Source organism: Podarcis melisellensis (genome assembly GCF_964234715.1).
Source record: "Podarcis melisellensis genome assembly, chromosome: Z".
NCBI lineage: Eukaryota > Metazoa > Chordata > Lepidosauria > Squamata > Lacertidae > Podarcis > Podarcis melisellensis.
In genome coordinates this window covers 26045380-26069070 of record NC_138547.1, presented here as the reverse complement: position 1 = coordinate 26069070, position 23691 = coordinate 26045380, and the positions used below count along the sequence as shown (strand labels likewise).

Here is a 23691-nt window from a genome sequence, read left to right as displayed (position 1 = left end):
AAAAACAGAAATTCTGCTCTTAATAAAGTGGCATATCTTTCCCTCAAGGCTTTAATTAATTATCAAGAGAACCGTTGCTAAATTGCCACTGTGAAAAATATGTCATCCTCGAAACAACTCTACCATACAGTCTTCCTTCAAAAAACAAAAACATTACAGGATCAACCACATATAACAGATGTTAGTTGTGCAGCACTGCATGCTTCTGGGAAGTACTCAAATTATAATAGCAAACCAAGGAACTGCATCAGACACCAATATTAAATCAGCACGTCTATTAACTAGCTTTTTAGAGCATACCCTCCTACCATCCCACAACAACTTCATGTTTTGCTATAAACATAGAAGAAAAAACTATTGGCTTCAAGGTCTATCTTCCTATTTTATGGTTTGTCAGTTTTTCTGGGAAGAATTATTCTATGCATCAGCTGATCCTGGAAAATGAGAGTAATTTTGTTTACTTACTGTTAATGAGTGAATGTACAATTGTACCAAAATCGGTCTTTAAACCAGACACTGCATCTGTGACTAATATCAGGATCAGGACAAACTTCCAGATGGCAGCTTCTCCAGATATGGTAGTGCCAGAAGAGAAAGCAGCCAAGTGGTACTTCCTGTTCATGTGGGCTTGGTTTTATATTGGCTGCCTTCACATTACCACTGCTGCTGAATCTGTAGTGCGCCTACTTGTCCATTTGCGTAGCCACACACCCCCATAAGACTTTGGCTGCCCCGGTACTTGCCAGCATCTTGACTGGACAGGGCTCATCTTGACTGGACAGGGCTAGGGACATGCAAGAACTCTAAGACTAGAGTTTTAAATGCACTCGTTCTCATACATACTCATTCTGGTGCTCTTGTAGAGTGGTATAATATACATACAGACCAGGGATGGGGAGCTTGGTATCCTCTAGATTTTGTTGGACCACACCTCCCATCACTCATGATCATTAGGTCATGCTGTGGGGGACTGGTTGGAGTTGGAGTCCATCAACATCTGAAAGGGCTCAGGTTCCCCAGGACATAATGATTGATGTAATATCTCTATATTGCTTTTTAATAAAAGTTAACAAATTCAAAACATAAATCAGTGTAACATAATGAAACACAGGAAGACCTAAACCCTTTGAAATAAAAAAAAACATGCAAAAACTAAGCTCATGTAAATCAACACTATTTACTTACCATTGCTGTCCTAGATTTGATAAACCAGTCAAATCTAAATTGGGGTGCATTGCGTACACACTGTCTTAGTTCTTCATACACATTTTCTTTATCAAATCCCATTTTATGCAACATGCATATCAAGAATCTATCTTCTTCTTCTGTGTAGTTTTTGCCTTTGTTTGTTCCATACTGTATACGCAGCTGATGAAAAGGTGCTTTGTATCTAGCAATCTAAAGGGAAAAAAGATTTTTACTAGGAATGTGCATATGAATATTATTCAATGGCCATTTATGCTATTTTAGCTGCAGTGGGATTATACTAAAGTCAGCAGCCATTAAATCAGCCCCTAATCAAGACTTTATTTAGCCAGTTGTAAGACTAAAATTGTTACAGCTGGTGTAACAATCCTAATGTGTTTATACTGGGAATTTCAATCCATATGGCTTAATAAAGTTAAACTACTTATCATAGAAAAGAATAACTTTGCTCACCACTGAATTAGTGTAATCTTTGTACTGAAAAATTAGAAGGGGACTGAGAATACTTTATCAGTGGGGAACATAACCATATGCTGGTTTCTTAGGGAAAAAATTAATCAGAGGAAATATTAATTTGTGGAAAAATTACTTTGACATCCAGGGCTTTTTTGATGCTAATTCGCCTCTGTATTCTGGCCTCCCCTCGTTCAATCTGAGCCATGATCCTCTCAATGTCCTGGAGTTCATTGCAACGTTCCCAAAAAACAGCTGAAAATTTCAAGCATTCAAAAAAACACCTTAAATGCTTTGTAATAAAATAACATTAATAACTACTTTTATATAATTAAAGCTTTTACTCTTTCCCAATATTGCCTAACACAGTTTAAACAAGGTATATTTTCATATATATATTTAGAATATTTTTTAAAAAAATCTTACAATGTAGTGAGTTGGACTTCATACAGAAAGTCTTTTTTCCACAAAGGCTCTAAGTCCCTTAAGAAATTTGCAACAGAAAGCAAATGCATCTCTGATGTGATTTTGTGGAAATATATGAAATACGGTAATCTGAATCTCCTATAAGAAGGAACTTGCTCCAGAAAAGGCCCACTGAAAACAACCAATGTTACATACAGTGAGGTGGGGAAGTATTTGATCCCCTGCTAAATTTTCTCATTTGCCCTCTGATGAAGAAATGACCAGCCCATAATTTTAATGGTAGGTTTATTATAGCTGTGAGAGACAGAATAACAACAGGAAAAACCCCAGAAACCCAGAAGACAAAAGTCAGAGATTGATGTGCATTATAATGAGTGAAATAAGTATTTGATCGCCTATCAACCAGCCAGATGGCAGGCTACTTGGTATCTTCACTGTATGTAACCAGCTGAGATTAGAAGCACCTGCTAGAAGGGAGAGGTCTTACCTGTAATCCCAGTTCATTACAGTACCTGTACAAGACACCTGTCGACAGAAGCAATCAATCCAGCAGATTCCAAAGCAGCCACCATGACCAAGACCAAAGAGCTGTCCAAGGATGTCAGGGACAAGCTTGTAGACCTGCACAAGGCTGGACTGGGCTACAAGACTATTGACAAGCAGCTTGGTGAGAAGGTGACAACAGTTGGTGCAATAATTCACAAATGGAAGAAACACAAAATAACTGTCAACCTCCCTCAGTCTGGGGCTCCATGCAAGATCTCATCTCGTGGAGTTGCAATGATCATGAGAACAGTGATGAAGCAGCCCAGAACTACACAGGGGGAGCTTGTCAAAGATCTCAAGGCAGCTGGGACCATAGTCACCATGAAAACAGTGGTAACACACTACGCCGTGACGGACTGAGATCTTGCAGAGCCCGCAAAGTCCCCTTGCTCAAGGCAGCACATGTACAGGCCCATCTGCAGTTTGCCAGTGCATGTCTGAATGATCCAGAGGAGAAGTAGGTGAAAGTGTTGTGGTCAGATGAGACCAAAATCGAGCTCTTTGGCATCAACTCAACTCGCCATGTTTGGAGGAGGAGGAATGCTGCCCACGACCCCAAGAACACCATTCCCACAGTCAAACATGGAGGGGGACATATTATGCTTTGGGGGTCTTTTTCTGCTAAGGGGACAGGACACCTTCACCGCATCGAAGGGACGATGGGCAGGACCATGTATTGTCAAATCTTGGGTGAGCACCTCCTTTCCTCAGCTAGGGCACTGAAAATGGGTCAAGGATGGGTATTCCAGCATGACAGTGACCCAAAACACACAGCCAAGGCAACAAAGGAATGACTCAAGAAGAAGCACATTAAGGCCCTGGAGTGACCTAGCCAGTTTCCAGACCTTAATCCCATCAAAAATCTGTGGAGGGAGCTGAAGGTTCAAGTAGCTACACATCAGCCTCGAAATCTTACTGACTTGGAGAGGATCTGCAAAGAGGAGTGGGACAAAATACCTCCTGAGATGTGTGCAAAGCTGGTGGCCACCCACAAGAAACGTCTAACCTCTGTAACTGTCAACAAGGGTTTGGCCACCAAGTACTACGTCATCTTTTGCAAAGGGATCAAATACTTAATTCACTCATTATAATGCACATCAATCTCTGACTTTTGTCTTCTGGGTTTCTGGGGGCCTTCCTGTTGTTATTCTGTCTCTCACAGCTACAATAAACCTACCATTAAAATTATGGACTGGTCATTTCTTCATCAGAGGACAAACGGGCAAATTTAGCAGGGGATCAAATACTTTTTCCCCTCACTGTATAGAGTTAACTGAGTTGTTTCACAGGAAATTGGTAGACGGGGGTGTGTGGAATTGAGCAGAAGACAAACAGAAGCAAACTGCTTAGTAGTCCCCCCCCCCCCACTTAAACTTCTATACTCTCAATCAAAGCCTCCGATTACAACTTTTCATTAAACATGAGCATGCAAATATACTCTAAGCTCTGGCACAGGATGGCTATCATGTCATAAAATCATAGAATTGTAGAGCTGGAAGGGACCTAAAGGGTCATCCACTCCGAGCAGCCAAAGATGTACAGATCCAAGTTCAAATCCTTGCTCAGCCATGAGACTCGCTGGGTGACCTTGGAGCAGTTTGCTTCCTTTCTTTTTCCCCCCAGTGCTGTACCTCAGTGGACAACAGGCAGTCAGCATGTGGTGTTATGTGCGTGTTTGTAGGGAGGCAGGAGCAATTTCTAGTGTTATCCAATAAATGGCTGAAACTATTTAAAAACACACCTCACCCTTGAAAAGGTACGGCTGAGGCTGCAAAACAGAATTATGTCTGCATACATTAGAACCGCATTTTGGGTTCTTCCAAATTCCTATCACTCAACAAAATCATTATCAGCATTATATTGCTGTCAAGAGAAGGGAAGAATAAATCCAGCCGCTCCGCCCCTGCTTTGCCATCCACAGCGGTGGCAAATGAAGCATGTCACGATCTAAAAAACAGTGCAGAATAGTAATGGCTAAAGGGTTACAGAGTAGCATTCTCAGCATAATCCCTCTGCAGATTTTAAATCTCTCCATGCGGGACCATGCATTCTTTCTACACTACACATTCTTCAAAACTGCCAACCCTTGTAGAACTACAAAGGTAACCCAACAAATATAACCATTTTGGAAATATTTTTTTAATTATCCAAGATATATTTGACAAACCTGAATATTCAATAACTTCTTCAGGTGACTTTCCTTCCACTTCACGGGCAATATTATCTATATCATCTCGTCCATATTTTTCATTAGCTTTAATAAACTGGTTGAAGTCTCTTTTGTTCCAGTTTGTAAAACCCTGTTAAGCAAGAAGTTGCCATTAGGTGAAGGAGGAAATGTTTTGCTAGATCTTGCATCTTAGAAGGATACAGTTGGATTTGCTCGTTAATGCTTCGGTACAATGTCACATAATAATTACAGGGGTTAATGATCTTGCAGGATTTCCATAAACATCTATTATCCAAGGTTTATTACTCAGTCATAAAAAGTTGAGCGAGTTATTTTTGCACACAGCTCCCCATGCATCAGGGAGAGAAGCTTTTTATTCACGCTTGTAAATGGCATTTCTTCGAAGAAACAAAGTTCAATTCAAATCTTAATGGATTTTCACTTATATCACACTTGAGCAAGCACAAGTAACAAATAAAATTGCAAGAGTATGAGGGCACTTGTCCAGATGTCACTGGCAATCTCCTGGGCATCCTGGAACTAAATGCAATAACATTCTGTTTTGAATACTTACAAAGCAAATGGTGAATGAAATGAACACCTGGATAGAAAGAAAATGGAGCCAAAACACCCATTTCCCTACACCTCCTCTATCAATACAATTGCAAGAACTTCTTGTAGCAGATGCAAAACAAAAGAAAACAAAATACCCCAAAGCTAACATTGTATATTAAGTCAGAATTTTAAAATCCCTCAGGTTCTTAACCCACTAGAAGTTGATTTATAAGTTACAAGAATAATGGCAACTTTTAAAAAAGAACTTCATGGAGTTTCTAGTAAAAAAAGCTTCCAAATTTCATCTTTATCATTTTTACTCCTAGATTCCATAGATAATGAATGTCGGACTAACTGCAGACAGGACACTCAATTCACATGGTTGTAACAAACCAATTGTAAATTATTTCTGACATTGTGCATACAGGAGAGCAAACTGTTCTATACAACAGACTGGATCCAAAGCTTCCATTGCTCCAACAGAAGTCTTCCCCTGGTGGAAAAAAAACTTCATAGGTCAACAAAAGCAGTTCTTCCATCAAATAAAATCTACTTTCATTAGAGGAAGGGAACGTTTGTATCCACCACAGTTTAACAAGGAATGTCTGGGGAAAAAACCAATGGCAATGAGAGGCATCATATCTACATTTAGTTTTGCTTTTGGGTGAATAAGAAGTGAAATGCATATTTGTATTTCAAATATTAACAGAAGCCTATAACAGCAGCTCTTCTATTTATATCCTGTCCTTAATACGTGACAAAAAGAAGAAGAATGCTTTCAAACAGCGAAGGAGTCGATAGAGTCATATGGCTTTGGCTTGATCAAAGGTATTACAGAGAAATAAGAAAAACTCCAGGTACTTTGGTATAGCTCTACTTCCAGAGAGCAATACTAGTATTAAAGATTTTTAAACTGCCTACACAGAAACTAAGAGCGATATGGTTGATATTGTACTTTCAAGAGATTCACTTCAATCAACACAAGGCAATTTAAATTTTCAAAGGACAATTACTAAAATAACCATTTAAGAACACCACTCAAGAATGTGACTACTTACATGCAGAAAAGTATCTGAGAATGTGAGCAAACCCTGCACTTCCTTCCTTATAATATTTAAAAAGTCAAGTGAGCTAAAAATGATCTTCAGAGTACCCAAAAATAATTATGTAAGTGTCAACAAGACAAGTTAAATGCATAAAGTAAATCTAAGTTTTGAAAGCTGAAGTGGACAGCTAAAGAATGCCTCATTTGAGAGTGCCAGAACCTATCCACTGTAGCGTACACAACTATGCTATTCGAAGGAAGATTAAAAACAATCATTGTAAGAAGAAAACCATTCACTCTGAGAGAAACAATGTGATCTTTCCAAAGGAACTGTCGGAGGACTTGAGATTCAACTTGACTATTGTTGAGTTCAGCTGCTCTCTTCTCTGAACTCTCATCCACCTGCACCTTTTTGTGGAAAGAAATCACCTGACACATCAGCGACAGCTTAGCTGCCATTTTGAAAATAGAAAAGCCTAACCAACTTTCTCAGTTTCTACACACACACAATCCAAAACAGAGGCACTGCAACTAAATCCCTTCAAATTAATGTAACTATGAGATAATTTGTAAGATCAGATGGTGGTATCTGCAGTTTTCCATAGTAAAACTAGTTATCACTGCCTGCGTTTACTGCACATGGCTGTTATCAACCTTTTTTCATCACAATCTAGCTTGTCACACAGTAAGCACACAAGCTTATAAATGTTCTTCTTTGTTTATAAGTTCTTCTTTCGTTAAAGAAAAGAAATTTAAAAGCCATTTACCTGGGTAAGAAGTCTTTCTTTCTCTTCAGTCTCTTCTGAAGTAAGAGGAGCTGACTCATCAATCTTCCGCTGTTCCTCTTTCTGTACCTGAGCTGCATTTGGGAGGTCAGGGTTTCTGGGGACCTAAAATCAGTGGCGGAATGAATGTATAGTAAAAGAGCAATGCTATTAAAGGTTCTGTATATAGTCCTATCCATCTCCCTTTACTGCCTTTTTGAGAAACTCTAGTCGGGTGGGATTGATGCACTTCTCATCTACTGAGTATTTGTTAGAGAAGGAAATATTTCCCTAGCATGTGGCCGCTGGTGGAGAAACATCTTTTACTTGTGTTTACAGTCCTCAGAAAGTTCTTCAGGCAAGGTGAATGTAGCATATCATAACTCATCCATCTATATTTGTCCTTTTATAGCTTGCAGGCTCTTGTCCATGGAAATGTAATGATAACTGCAACTAGCAAGCAACCACTGCACCTCAAGAGGGTTTTCTTTAAGCCTTTCAGTGTTCTCAGATACCACAAACAAGAAAGAGAAGGGGAGGAGGAAATGTATGTGTGTTACTCCAGCGATTAAACAGTGAAGAAGACATTAATTCCTATAGTTAGGGTAAAATGGAATGAACACAAGTTGCAATTATCTGATATCAAAACAATGTTTAAATGTGTTTTTAGTGCTCTTTATTTCTTTTAATATTTCTAACTTTTCCCCAACTACAGTGATTATTAGAACCCCAAGGCCTTTTCGGCAAGCACCAACCTTTTCCACACCTGGCATCATTTACAATCATTATCACTGAAACTGATCTCATGCAACTGGACCTGTCAGTTCTCTGGACACCTCAGCTGAAACTGTATCAATAGTGGTATCAAGTTCAGAGTGAAAGTGAACAACTTTACCATCGGAGTGCTTAGAAAATTTGTCAGAGCAAGACTCTGATGCTCCATTGCCCATAACCTTTGGGGCATATCTCAACAGTTCATTAACCACTTGGAAAAGCTCTCCTGGGCAGCTAGCTGAGCATGTGAAAAATAAGAAAAAGGTGGGAAAATAAGCCTACTTTGTGCCTACCATGTAGCAGTGATGGCAGCAATCATGTGCTCAGTGGTATTCTCTATGAGATTTCTGGCACTCGCACCCCAGCTGACACCTGTTCTGCTTCCTTGCCTGTAACTCTCCTGAAAACAGGGGCAGGGGGAGTAGTACAGGTTCCTTGTCACCAAAAAAGGGCATATAGGATTGATTGTGTCCTCCTCACCATTCTAAACTGAAAAAGAGCCTTGACAAGAGCACCAGCCATGTCAACTGGAAAATACCCCAGAGCATTCAGTAATCTTTATGATTCCTTAAGTCTCTATGGGCAAACCATCTCAGTAAGTCCCCCCACCTTGCGGGAATGGCCTGGCATGGGCAGGGGGGTGGGGGAGAAAGAACTGCCACTGTCAAGCCAGGCATTGCCAGGAAATAACTCGTGCATGGCAATGGAAACACTAAAATACTCCCTACACACTATAGCAGAAAGCATATCAAGGACCTATCTTGCCACATGCATTTGAGCCGTGATGTACTGAAACAAGCTCATGATTGTGATGGTGACCATGAAGTCCCAGGCAGGTGCTTTTAAGGCAGATCCAGTGTGATACTGGAAGTCTCCCGGTATCTGCTCTATCTGGGGGAGGCCATCTTGGCTATGGAAACTGTTGGGCAGTGGGATGGATAGTACAAAAATCCCTGCTTTGTTCTTTGAACTGACACTAGGCACAGATCATCAAAGCCAGCCCCCATGCATAATCAGTTTCCTGGTTTAGACAGATTCTTAAGGAAGAGCCATAATGATCCATTTGTCTTGATGCTGCATAAAGAACCCAGGAAAGCAACATAGGGTTAGATCAAGATATCATGGCTTCCCCACCCAAGTCTGAATAATACACAAGAGGTTGGGACCTTCCTCTCCAATAAGACTGTGGATGATAAATGTCTTATAGTGGATGACCTGGTGACCAACTTGGTAACTTTCCTGGTAAGGGCTGTGGGAAAAGCCAACCTATAAATCAATCTCTGCCTCTGTGAGAGAGATATCTTTGAAATTAATACACAGCTGATGTTTGATGCCCAAACACTTGGCCCATATCACACACTATTGGAACTGTTTGACAGGTCAAATAGGATCTTAAAGAACAAGTAAATTATTCTCTCTCTCATAAACTAGAGGTGATGAGAGGGCAACAGAAAAGAGATCAATTTGAGACTATTTAGTTTCCCTTCCTTGGATATAAAAATGCACAGAAGCCCAGCAAGATGGCCCCAGCAAAATATTGGTGTGGATATCCTGAAGTCTATGTGGAGAAATTCAATCTTTATTTTTTCCATATTTGCTAGTCAGAAACTCTGTATTTTCTTTTAAAAAAAAAAATAACTGAAGGGCATCATAACACATTCAACATTAAATATTCACATACTGCTTTTGACAGCTTATTAAGTTTATATTAACTGCACTGTCATATTTCATATTGCACCTTGAATTGCAGTGTGGGGTCTTGGTCCTGTTTATCTCTGTGAATGAAGTGGGTGGGGCTTTTTTTGGTAGTTTTATTTATTTGTAGATATCCGATGACTGTAATTTTTGTAATACATAAAAACTCAGTAAGAACTGTATTAAAAAAACAAAACCTTGGTAACTCTCCATCCATAGCCTGTCAGACCTATAAGGAAGACACTTCCATACCCGCACCCCACCACTCTTGACACTTCTTCCTGGAGGAAGCTGACGCTATTTGGACCCCGGGGTGGGACTGGTGTTCTGGGCTACTGAGCTAGCCCACTACTCTGCCCACACGTGTTCTGTCTTTTGAACACCATATGGTCACCAGACCAATTTGAGGAATCAGAAATTGTCCAGAGCGCATGACCTCTCCCCCAACTGGATGGGACAAATAGTTTTATTTGTGTCACTAAGATCCCAGGTACACTATGGAAAAGAATGTTATTTGGGGGATTGTGAAATGGAATTCAAGTCTTAGGACATAGATCTTACACATAGGTAAATGTAGCTAATATATTCTTCAGAAGGAAATATCGCTGATTTTGTTCTGTTTTCTTCTTTTATTCACAGCAATCCTTTGAAATTATATCTATTGTAGTGAGGAAAATGTGCCCATTTCTACTACACACTTCTGAATTCATTTTAAAATGATACTTAACTTCACATAACTGCTATTGAAAAGTAACACATTTCCTATCCATCATATCTAAGAAGCCTGAGAGATATCTTCATGCCAGTTATTTCAGGACAAGAAACTGGAGCTTACCTTATCCCTGACATTGGTTTACAAAATGATATTTCACTGATTTCAGCACATATATAATCTTGGCTTCATATAGAGCATGTTACGAGGCAAATTGTTACCATTGTAAAACCATTTTTAGAAAGCATGGAAGTAATTTTGCCTGTGACTATATAAATTAGCTACTGAATATTTCCATTTAAGCATGTCAGTCACAAAAGCAAAGTTTAGAAACATAGAATTAAATAGCTCTGATTTTATCCTTTGAAGATGAAAGACCATACCAACATATTGTTCTTTTCCAAGCACAATATTACTATTCATACAATCTATCTACAGTGGTACCTCGGGTTAAGAACTTAATTCGTTCCAGAGGTCTGTTCGTAACTTGAAATGGTTCTTACCTGAGGCGTGCTTTCGCTAATGGGGCCTCTTAATGCCGCTGTGCTGCTGGCATGCAATTTCCGTTCTTATCCTGGGGCAAAGTTCTTAACCTGGAGCAACCACTTCCTGGTTAGCGGAGTTTGTAACCCGAAGCATCTGTAACCTGAAGCGTCTGTAACCTGAGGTACCACTCTAATCTATGGTTGAATTTCTTTTGACAATGTGCCAAAAATGCAAATATTTAAAAGGACGAATTTGGAAGGCTTATTTGGAGACAATGCATAGAAGTTGTAGGGGCAGAGCTGTCAAGCAGGACCAAAGGTGGAAGACAGTAGAATGTGGAGGCCCAACCTGACAAAATAGCACTCGGAGCTCAACAGCAGTAATCCTGTTATTGGGTGTAGTGGTGGTAGCTAGGGGACATCACTGTCACCACAAAATATTCACATAGCCTTAAAGGCAGCACTCTTGCTGAGGCACGTTCAAGGCACCAGAATGTCTGCTGTCCCTATTCCTTTGTGGGTTAGGATCAAGCTTTCTATGATTCTAATGTCTTCCCCCAATGTTTTTGTTTAATTTAAAAGTCAAGCAGCTGCAGGAAGCCACAACTGGGATCAGAAGCTTACATAGAGAGGAGACTGATCCTCCTTTTCCTTGTTAAAATCACTTTTGATTGTGTTTGCTCTCACTCCATTTCACCCTTGAGCAAACAATGTAATTTATAATGTCCCCCATTTACATAAGAGCAGGTCATCTAATCATTTTCAAAATGTGGATACATGGAAATCCACATTCCTGCCTCATATTAGGGTAGGGAAGGAAAACAGATCCTTACCTTGTAGCCTATGGTCTTGCGATAATAAAGAATCTCTTTTTCAAGGAGTTCAAACAACCGTGGGGGAAAGAACTGGAAATCTTGAATATTTGGCTGTTTTGGAGGTCGTGGAGCCTTTGAAATTAAACATATATACCATTAATGCTACATGTTTGTCTTTGGACATGTTACAACATGTTTTTATATAAAAAAGGTTATTAAAGGCTGAGGTTGGGAGGTGGGTGTAACTAGTATGAACTACCAAACTGTTCTCTCACCTTTGGGATTTTTGGTTCACTAACTCGAAGAGCTTCTCTGAAATAGGCATCCACAGCATAGTTGGCTTTGCGTTCTCGTTTTGGAGGCTCTATCCATTCCATCATGCTCAGCTAGAAAACAAATAAGCTCAAAACTTTTTAAAAATACCAAAAAATAATTCTAAGTAGCACATATTTAATTGCTCAATTGGTATTGTTGACAGAGGTGCTTGTTTTAAGACAAGACTAGAATGCAGAAGACTGGAATGAAGACTAGTGCATGTTTCAATAGATATTAAACTACCTGCATTGCTATGAATGGATAAAAGAGCAAATCACTTAGTTCAAGAAGGGTTACTTTAGAATAGCATTTCTTTCAGTTTTTGTTTATTAATTTCCAACTCCTCTTTGAAACCTGAATAAGTTTTTGAATAAGCAGAAGAAATTAGTTTTGTATGCTTTCATGTTCCCCTTGTAAGCAGACAGTAGACTGGCTAACATTCAAACATGAATTATTATTATGTCATCAGCACAAATACCAAACTTCATTGCCACATCCTAATCTGAACTATTAGTGAATTTAAAAAAAACAAAAAACCTCTCTCACACACAAGGAGAGAAACCAATAAAACATTCCAAACACATTAACTTGAAACCAGGCTCATAATCCTTGCCTCATTAAATGAAGCGGGTAGACCTTATGTTGCCCTGTTGCATGAACTATAACAGAACTCTAGAACAGAGTTCACTTTTCAGCAAGTTTCTTTCACTTCACTTAAGAAAACTAGCAGTTCTTTGCTTTAACGGAATCTTCCAATCCAAAGTCTGCATTTATTTGTAGGCTCTTAAAATAATGTTAGACATCTACCATGAAATAAATTCTTACTCTTATAGCTTTATTGTCCCATTTCGTACAGTGATAGATTGCTTTCATTCATCTCTTCACAGTTATTATTCCCTCACATTATGGACAGAATCCCATTCTAGTATCTTTCTGAACAGAGGCCTCTCAATCTGCCTACATAGCCTTTTAACTTCTGTCTTACAGTATTTTTTCCTCTGCATATGCAACAGTTCTACAGTGTTCAGGCTGAATACATTTTACATTATTATGGACTCCCTCAAAAACAGGTAAGTGAACTGAGTTAGTTTTCTAATGTGAAACATACAATTATGTCTTGTTACAGCAAGCTTCATTTGTTTTCTCTGAATGTTCAAATTCCAGGCATCAAAAGAAAGATGTTTTCTCAGGACTCTTTCTTTTTGATAGATATACTCTAAGCCTGGTTAATGCCCCTACAAAGTGCTATAGGTAAAGTGAACCAAAGGGGGGCGGGGGGAGTACATTGAAATCCTACATCTTCCCTACATAACCTGCTCTGAATATTAGGAGTGTTTGTTGTTAACCTCTTTGAAGTGGAACTTTATTCACTTAACAGTACAATGCAAACACATTTATACTTATCAGTACAGCAGAAAGGTACCTTTTGTTTTCCTCTGTAATCTTCACCTTCAAAATTGTACAAACTCATTTCTGTGTCCATAGTGAAGTTTCGGAGAGAGCTCTCACCCATTTTTTGCAAACGCTCATTCATTTCAGCTGTCTAAAGCAGGCCACCAAAAATAAAATTAAGTTAATCTTTAGAAAAGCCATTTTTCATCAATAAAACATAAAAACTGATTTGATAAGATACTTGAAAAGCTAAGTCAGACAGACTTGATTCTTTTTTCTTAATTCAAAGCAGATGATTTTTATAGAGACAGAAGATGAGCAACAATGAAAGAAATGGTAACATACAGCACCATCCAAATCCTCTCACCTTTTTTTCACCTCTTTCTAAAATAGTGGTAATATCTTCATCAGTCAGTTCACTGTCCTTGGAAGCAAATACATGTGTTGCTCCATGTCGGATCATCTGTAGCATTTCATCTTTTGCCAGTTTATTAGACTGCTGATCAATAAGTCTCCCTGACACAGGAAACAAAGTCACAGTTTTAATGCAAAACTTCTCAGCTTTTTCATACCAGAGTTATAAAGGGACTCCAATTAGAACCTGTAGTAAGGCAGAGGGGTAAGAATGAATCCTAATACATGATTTACAAGCCAAAAATGCATAAGTTTTAAAAATAATTTCTATAGGTGTAGGTAATGAGCTAAAGTAAGCATCACATTAAACTAATGCAATTTTATAGATTCATCAAACTAACTCTTGAGCATTTTTTCTTACTTCAGAGATGGAGAACTTTTTGGCTCCATGGATCAGAAACTTATCAGGATCAGCCTAACAGGCCAAATTTGACCAGAGGGTGAGGATGCCCACCTGACAAAATCTCTTCTACGGCTTTGCAACATTCCTCCTACAAGCCTGGACAATCTGAGGTTTAAAAGGGAAACGTGGGGAGATTTACAAAGGCTTTAAGACAGCTCCTACACTCCCATTTCAGCCTCTTGAAACATAAGTGTCCTGTTTGAGGCGCTTCTTCTTTAAGTAAGTGAATGGGCAACGGCAGCAGGGTAGGTGCTCGCCCACCTCACTGCTGTCACTGCCCATCCACTGACTTTTGAAGCACAAGCTGCTTCAAACAGAGCTTTTGCAATGTACTTTAATCCTTGTTCATCAGATGATAGGAATAGGCATGCAGCCAATGCAGGATTAAATCCTTTCCTCCCACCACTATCTGATGTCCCCAGTGACATCAGCTGATGGAAGTGGTGCAGTCTGGGGAAGATGGCTTCATGACTCTGTGGTAAGCCAAGACTGGTCCATGGGCCGAAGGTTTGCCACCTCTGCCTTGCTGTCACTGCTAAGGAACATAACATATTTGGAAGGCATAGCCTACTTGTTTGGCATTGAGGGGCACACCAGAAATGTAAGATAGAAGGATGCTGAGCATTCAGTATGTGTTTCAGCTGTATTACATTAACATAACTTAGATATTTTTATGACCACAGTGGCCATTCAACTAACATTTGTGTACAAAAGCATTTATTTTGCAATATTCTGGTTCATATGTGAAAAATATGAGACAGGCTTTGAAAATCTTTACAACTTCAAAATCAGAAGAGATGTTGAGCAAAGAAAATAGTCTTCTTTTACAACCATTTTTTGTTTCCAATCCCAATTATTTCACACAGTATTTTTAGAACATCCCCCTGGAATCCTTAAGTGCCTAGAGCATCCAAAAGCTGACATTCTAACAAAGATGTTGCAGACTGCAGAAAAATCCCTTGAGCTTATGTATGGCTTATGAGTTTTATGTTGCCCACCCAGCATTTATATATTTTATTTCTTTTTTTTAAAAAAACTTGATAACAAATGGGATGCCTGACCTACATAATGTTTCATAGTCACAAAGTTTCAACTACTTCAATATAGCTTTCACCAGCTGAAAGCTAAGTTCTAATCTGCTTTACAAAATTAATCTTTGCTAACATTAAGTCAATGATTAGAGTAACACTTTACATATCCTAACCATAAAAAGCCTGTTGGTTTTGAGGGTCTTCTGCGTGAATGAGTAAAGAGTGGCCAATAATTATCTATGCTGAAATATCCTTGCTACGAAAAAGCCTGATTTTATCTTAAATAATTGCTTTTTGTTTGTATAACAACTCACTCATCTCTCCAAAATAATTGTGTGTGGGATGACAACTGGCACTGTGACTCTTTTTTATGACACGAAACAGAGATGATCAGATAGCAGCTTGCCCAGCAAAAAAAAATTAGAAGCTGGGTTTCCTAGGTGCATTGCAAAACACTCTACTAGAATATCTATCTAACTATCTATTCCTTTTCATGACAAACATTTGCCGCCTCAGGCACATGATGACCGCGGCCGGTGCAGGGAGGGCCTCCAGAATGGACACAAGAGACTGGTATTGAGTTGAATTATGCCACAACTTTATTGATTACAGGAAAGGAGGTTTGGCTATGGCAATGGGCATGTATCCAGCAACAGGCAGCCTGCCTGCTACCTGATAGGAACTCAGTGGGGTCAACCTTGTGCTGCTAAGTCGCCCCCAACATGGATTGGGTGCCATGACACTGCACAGGGCACCATTGGGAGAGTTGAATTGGCCTATTTGTCTCCCTGTGGACTCCCAGACAGTCACTCCTCTTGGACCCCTCTAACAGGGTTCCCTTGAAACAAAGAACTCACCCAATGCCTTATCCACCAAAGTTGTGACGGATGCTATGAGGTATACAAAAACCTGCAAGCTGGCCAATTCGTTTGTAGGAGAAAATTCCTCCCTATCCCCGAATATGGCAACCACATAAGCCATAGCAAGCTTGCCCGTTTTCCCCAATGGACAATCCCTTAACAGTCTGAGCGGGTGGGAAAATCCTGTGTCGATCAACAAAGAGGGTGGCCTGCACCTGGCCGCTCCCTTAAATATGCCAGGGGCGGGCTCAGCCCCCATGCTCTTCCCCTTGATGGGCCTTGCAGGCACTGACCATCCCTACCTGGAGGTCCATTGCAGCCGGAGGGGGGTGGCACCAGGTGACCATCCACTCCCCCAGCCACGTAGGAAGGTAACAGGCTCCCCGGACCAGCCGCGGCCGTGCCATGCAGCAAATGCCGCCCACCCAGAGCCCCAGGTGAGCGACTATTTAGCCACTAACAGTTAAATATTACGCAGTACCTTGCTGTATAACTATTGAGTCTAGCCTCAGTTTTATCTCAGCTCTCTCTACAATTCTCTCTTCAACAGTGTTGTCTGTGATAAGTCGGAATACTCGAACTCGCTTCTTTTGACCAATACGATGTGCTCGATCCTAAATCACAAAAATAGCAAATTTAAATAAAAGCATCCTGGCACATCTGTAATTGAAATTCTGACAGAAGAAGAAAAAAAACCACATACTGCCCTGTAATTATTAAGGTTAGAACAAATGAAAATATTTTTCATTGTTGTTTATTTTAATTGTTTACCCTATTTTTAGAAGTCCTTCAAAGCTGGCATGTATTAACATAAGCAGCTTGTTATTCTGTTTTCTCTTTTTCTCAATTCATTTTAACGGCAGCAGCTGCACCAAGACTTGAACTGGGGCAAGCCATTGCAAAATCTACTTATTTTTTTCTTTAACAGCATGAGATACCACTTTTAAAGTTTTGCTTTTTCAGCAGGCCTTCAGCTTAGTTGAAGCATGGGAAACAGGTAGCCTTCCAAAGGATATTTACTGGGCTGCAACACCCATAGTCCTATATCCTGGCAAAAGCTGCTGGGTGCTGGGAGTCCAACAACATCTGATGGCCAACATGTTCCCCATCACTATCTCAGATTGTTAATAGTGTTTTAGCTCTCCCAAATGATTGGCTTCTATGTGCTTCTGTTTTAATGTTTATTTAATTATTTATTTCTTATTTTGTTATGATTTTAGAGGAAATACAACAGCCTAAGTGCTTTAAAAAAGCAGAAAAGTGGATATAGATATCCATTTTTTAAAAATCCATTTTTAAAAAAATGGATTTCCTAGTCAACAAAGGTTTAGCAACTGCTGCATTATCCACATTCAGAAATATTCTGTTAACTGTTCTCTTTCGGGTCTGTGCAATGTGGCTATGCCCAAATGCATCAGTGTGACAATGTGCTGCACTGCATTGGCACTTCTATGTGTGTACCTATGTTCTGTCTATGAGCATTTGACAGACCCCTATATTGAGATACTAAGACTCCACTTCATCCTTTAACTCTTGCATAGCTCCTTGGGATAAATTCCCCAGTCCACTGCCAAATCTACCACAACTGAATAGACAGCTACTCCTCCTCTTAACAGGGAATAAATTGGACATTTTTTTCTTCCCTGGATCCCTGCAGTTGTTATGGGCTCACAGCTGCAGGTCCTATTCATACCTATAGTGTGGTGCTGATGATACCAAGGTCGCAGGTTCGATCTCCTAAGGGACAGCTGCATATTCCTGCATTGCAGGGGGTTCGACTAGATGATCCTCAGGTTCCCTTCCAACTATGATTTTATGATTTTAACACCAACCATGATTTGGTATTATGAAAGATAGGCCCAGGTGCTTCCCCTTCCTCTTATATTCACCCACACCTGTTTGTTATTACACATGAAGCAAGCCAAAGCCAGGTTCCTAGGCTCTTGGCTCTCTGAAAGATTGCTCCAAGCCTGCCTCTCAGCTCCACAGGCACAGCCTATCAGTTCTAACTATCCTGGTTGTCACTACAGTAGGAACTCTAGCTTTGCATGAGACATACCAAGAGTACTCACCATTGCTTGTAGATCGACTTGTGGGTTCCAGTCAGAGTCATAGAGGATAACAACATCAGCTGTTGCTAAATTAATCCCCAGGCCTCCAGCTCTTGTACTCAGCATAAAAATAAACTTTCTGCTGTTGGGAGCATTAAAGGTGTCTATTGCTTCCTATAAAGGGAAAACAATTTAAATTGCAGGGATTTCATGAAAATAACCTGTTTATGGGGTATTAAAATTGCAAAAGTTGCTTATTTTCCCTGGAAAAGCTGTTGGGCTAAATATGGGCAAAGTAAAATCACCATGAATCAAAATAATTTCCTTCAACTTCACTAGTACCACAAGGCCCCCTGAACCAATGAATCACAGATAACCTTCTAGATGCTTATTCCTCACAGGTACTGTGTAAATGCATCTTTCACTTGACTGTTTAAACACAAATTAGAAGACTGAATGATATGAAAGAAACTCATAAAAGAAATCCTTATTTAGCAAGATAGCACTCAGGGAAGCTTAAATGCCAACAGAGAAATGACTAGCCACCGTATAAGAGCAACTGGACAGCTACTGTCAAGGCTCCAACATGCCTCCACGATTGAATGGAATGAAAATCCAATGAGCTACATAAATCCTTCTCACCTCTCTCTCTTCATGCGGTGTTTGCCCATCTAATCGACAATACTCATAGCCCCGCCACATACAATAATCTTCCAGTATATCCAGCAGACGGGTCATTTGGCTAAAAATGAGAACTCTGGAACCTGAGAGACAAATAAGTTCCAAGAAAACAATTCATCACACTGCTGAACTTACACTTATATTAAATAAAAGTGTGTTCTCTGTCCCATGCACTGCCTCTCCATTTTACTCTATCCTTTCTTCTACAGCTTCTGGTACTGCTCCTTCCCCTCTATAACTTTCTCTCAGTTCATAAGTCCCTTCCCCATACTAAAAACTGGCTTTCCCCATTCCAATCTGATGTCTTCTGCTTCACTGGCATCTCCCTAGTCTCAGGAATTCCACCCCAAAAGTCTACAGCAGTAACAACTGGTCTTCTCAATTTTGGATCCTGATAATTGCAGCCCACTACTTTTCGTCCATTTAAAATACCACTTTGTACACATCTATTTGGCTAAGGTGTGGAACCCTGGATAGGTGCAATATGTGCCTCTGCAGAACACAGGCATATTGCACATCACCTTGGGCTGCCCTGCTGAAGGCCAGGTCTTCTACAAGAGTAATGGCAGGGTTTGTTCCCAATATATTACTTTAAGGTCCCCATTTTTAGGCACTGTATTCTTTGCCATATGAATAGATGGATAAATTAAAAGGGATAAATTCATAGACCCACCCGCAGTGGGAATTAAATCTGCACTCTTCCCCAGTTGATTCCAGGTTTTCCCCCATCTAGGCTGCATCCAGAAATGCATCCCATTTGCCCCTTTTCATTCAGTGGGATCCACCAGAGAACCTTAAAACTTCTTTCCCTCATAGTTTCACCCAGGGTTTTGTTTACTTGGTCACGCCACAATGACAAAATACATTTCTAAATGAACAGTGACTCATAACAAGCCCTTCTTACCCTGCTCTTTGAGTTTTGATAGTAATTTATCCAGAGCAACCATTTTGCCACTGTTGGTCACAAGATGAGTATCAGTGGTATAGGGTGGGCCAGGCTCGGCACCATCAAAGAGGTATGGGTGATTACAGCACTTCCGCAGCTGCATCAGAATGTTCAACAGCCGCATCTTATCCATTTTTCCAGCCGAATTTAAGATATCAATATCTTTCATTAGAATCTTGGTATACCTAAAAGGTTATTGGACAATTTAAAAACAACTCTTTGTCCTTGGACGTATGAAAGCATACAAATATGAAGGCATCTAAATCCCAGTGCTTTACGTATTTACACAGTGGCAACTGGCATTTATTTAAGTGTGGTTTGCGTCTCTAATATTATTTTATTTTTCTGCAAAATGTGATTCTAACAAAGATTCATTAGCACTAGCTGCACACCCATCAGATTTGACAGTGGTTGGGGACAGGGAGGCCACTCCAAGCACAGACTAGGAGAAAGATAGGAAACCATGGGACAAGTTTCTGCACATTCTGAAGCCCCCAGTTGAGTTTATCCTGAAGTGCTACTATGGGCCAAGCATGGGCAGGAAGCCCTGCTACACGACCATAGTGAAACACAAATACCCATGTCCAGCTTAGCTCAAACACAACATCCTGCCCCAAAGCTACTGAATCTGGATACTAAAGTAGTAGCCAAGAGATATGCTGCCTCCTTCATCACACACCCGCAAGCCAATTCCTGGCTTACAGGGAGGGACTGCATCTCTGACACCATTCCACTCTTTCTCTGTATACAAATTTCCTTAGAACCATGTTGGAACTGAGGAAAAATTGTTTTTATACCTAAGGTTCACACCATGTAGAGTGGCCTTGCTTCATCTCATCCTGAAACCAAGTTTCTGTCTTCTGTTTCTCTGAGGTGACAGCTCACAGTATAAAACACAGATAGAACATAGGGAATTGGTTTTATTTTTCATCTACATAGATACCTGTATGGATTATAATACTTAGCATTTATATAGTACATTTCAAGTGTACAAAGTGCTTCACATACATTGTCTCAGTAATATTTACTATAGTACTGTAAGGTAGGTCAGTACTATTATTTCTCTATTACAGACTAAGGTACGGAGTTGGGACTGAGATGTGGTAGCTTGCCCAAGGCAATTTAACGAATGTGTAGCTTAAATCATATGTAGGTTTGAAGCGGGTCTTTACTGTTAATATGTTATAGTCACTATGTTAGGCCAGTATAATAGACTGATTTTAAATTAAATTTTAAAAAAGAATCTTACCATTCCCTCTGCATTTTGCTGAGTCCTAGATAAATTTTTACTTCTTTTTTAGGTGGCAAGCTCTTCTCCACCTCAGCTTTTATACGCCGTAACAAAAATGGCTTCAAAACCTAAAAAGCAACACATCAACACATTTTACACATTGCTACAAGTCAGCATTTCAAGTATTTGTTTTGCCAGTGTCCTAGACTTCTTATACTGCTCTTATGATGCCTTTTCCTAATCTTAATTTTTTGAGGCTACTTGAGGTGGGAGAGCATGCAGAATACATGACCATTTTTCATGGTGTTTCTAGGAGCAACAGGAGCAACTAGAACCCCCGTACACAGAATGTATCTCCTAAAGACCTTGGTATCACAAATTGTGAAAGGGAAGTTTCAAGATGCGCCTCATTCTAAATACATTTACTGAGTATATAGTATAAATAACTGGATGCTTTGCTTCTGTTGGGAAAAGACACAAAGGCACACATTAATAGTTATGTTAATAAGTAGTAAACAAATGGCTGCCTCACCAGAATTCCACAAATTCTGTCTTATATCACATCACAATATACACAACACATTTCTCAGAAACGTACATTAAGATGTTACGCTAAGAATAATATACTATTCATACAATACAATGGAAGAGAAATTTAATTTATTTCAGAAAGCAGAATTGCCATACTTACCGCGTGAAGTCTCTCTACAAGTTTTTGATCACCAAGGCAATTTTTAGTGTCAAACCATGAATCAAAGTCCTGTAAAAATTATGTTGTTGTTACTGGGTTTGTTGTTACTGTGTTTGTACTTTCAAAACTCAAGGGGAAAATTTAGTAAACTAGAAACGAAGCTGTCCACTGGAAACAGTGTGTCAAGTTCTTCCCTTCTTTAACATCTAGTAAAGCATACCTATGCCCTGACATTATTATATTTCTGCCATAGATGTGCATCACTAGCAGGGGGGCGTACGTGAACAGGCACAAGCAAATGTCGTTACAAATTGTGAAAAGCATCCCTGTGTCTCATATAATGTGCAGATCCACTTAAAATGTGGCCCAAAGTGGCTGAACCAACTTCTAAAGCAGTTCCACCTACCCCTCCCTTCAAATGCTCGTGTAGAGTACACTGACTAAAAGCTAAGTCAATAGGAAACAATGCAGTTCAGATACACCAATACTATAAACTAATACTTGCATCTGAAAGATGCAATGATGATTTAGTCCCTCTCCTCCTGTAAAATGTCCTCTACCCACAGTGACCATTTCAGTTGCTCATTATGCAACTTCACTATGTAACAGTACAGTCATACCCATGTTACGTCCGCTTCATGTTACATTCTTTCAGGTTATGCCCCACAGTACCGGAAAGGTTTACTTCTGGGTTTCACCGCTCGCGCATGCGCAGAAACGCAAAATGACGTCACGCGCATGCACAGAAGCGGCGAATTACAACCTGCCTGTGCGCAGATGCGCCACTGCGAGGTGCACTCTTTTCATGTTGCAAATGGGTCTCAGGAACGGATTGTGTTCGCAACCAGAGGTACCACTGCATTAAGAATCTGCTACATAATTTTTTCCCTAACTTCCCTCTCTATTCATTTACCTTCTCTTAAGAATGTAAACCATTATAATATGATAAAAAGATAACTTAAATTATTGGCAAAAGTTAGCTTACCATATAAAGTGTGCAAAACCAAAAAATAGGACTTTAACATAATGTACAATCTCACCTCTGCAGAATTGAAGACATCAGGCAAAAGGAAATTGAGCAATGCCCATAGTTCATGAAGATTATTCTGTAAGGGCGTTCCTGTTAATAGCAACCGATTTGTTGTCTTGAACTCTCGAACAATTTCAGAGAGCTAGGAAATTTTTAAGAAGAGCACTTGTTACTACTACATTACTACCATAGTCCAGGATACATTTTTTACAAATGAAAGTACATACAAAGTATTTCAAAATGAAGCTCCAAACTCCCATAACCTAAGATAATAATTACAAGCATTATTAATAGTTCAGATGTAACAGTTAGTGTTTTAAATTCTTCATTTTTTCCCTGCCTGCCATTCTGCAAGGAATTATTTTTTAACTTCCTATTTTTTTACTTCCTATTGCTTCCTATTTCCTCAAAGTGTACAAAAAGTTATCCTTCCATTCAAGAGTTACCAGATTTTTCCACTATCCTAGTATTCTGTAGTATTTCTCACCTTAGATTTTTCATTCTTGATTCGATGGGCTTCATCAATCACCAGATACCTCCAGTTGAATTTTTTGAAAACAGACTTCTCTTTAATTACCATTTCATAGGAGGTAACACACACATCCCACTCTCCAGGCATCATAACATCGCGGATAAAAGCAGCCTAATGAAAAATGAACATGGTAAACACTTCTAGATAGGTAAGCTGAATAGGGCCACCTAACTCATTTGGAAGCTGCTCCTGCAGCCATATACTAGTTATAAGGGGAAAGCATTTCACAAAAATGAAGAAGAAATGGAAGGTGGGGAGGAAATCAAGTTCCATAAAGGCTAATACGATGACTCACCCCCCAGTAAATAAATAAAAATCAATGATGACAAATATATATTTAAAAATAAAGGAGAGGAGGGATAAGTGAATGCCTCTTCTCAGATGAACCTTGGTGTGACATATGCATCTTAAAATGAAGTATGTCATTCATTAATACATACAAAACTTTTATATCCCGCCCCTTCTCCA

General features: G+C 39.6%; 1 protein-coding gene across 1 annotated transcript in view; it reads right to left on the bottom strand.

Annotated features, from left to right (window-relative positions):
• SMARCA1 (SNF2 related chromatin remodeling ATPase 1) overlaps positions 1–23691 on the bottom strand; it is a 46184-nt gene that overhangs the window by 9553 nt on the left and 12940 nt on the right. The window contains exons 7-22 of the mRNA XM_081897343.1: positions 23179–23334; positions 22702–22833; positions 21662–21730; positions 20989–21098; positions 19698–19924; positions 18755–18876; positions 18134–18286; positions 16543–16675; positions 13721–13869; positions 13385–13504; positions 11922–12032; positions 11665–11778; positions 7169–7291; positions 4799–4931; positions 1796–1914; positions 1186–1398 (exon numbers count right to left, since the gene is read on the bottom strand). Of these exons, the coding sequence (XP_081753469.1) occupies positions 1186–1398; positions 1796–1914; positions 4799–4931; positions 7169–7291; positions 11665–11778; positions 11922–12032; positions 13385–13504; positions 13721–13869; positions 16543–16675; positions 18134–18286; positions 18755–18876; positions 19698–19924; positions 20989–21098; positions 21662–21730; positions 22702–22833; positions 23179–23334 (2184 nt within the window). The remainder of the gene's footprint in view (positions 1–1185; positions 1399–1795; positions 1915–4798; positions 4932–7168; positions 7292–11664; positions 11779–11921; positions 12033–13384; positions 13505–13720; positions 13870–16542; positions 16676–18133; positions 18287–18754; positions 18877–19697; positions 19925–20988; positions 21099–21661; positions 21731–22701; positions 22834–23178; positions 23335–23691) is intronic.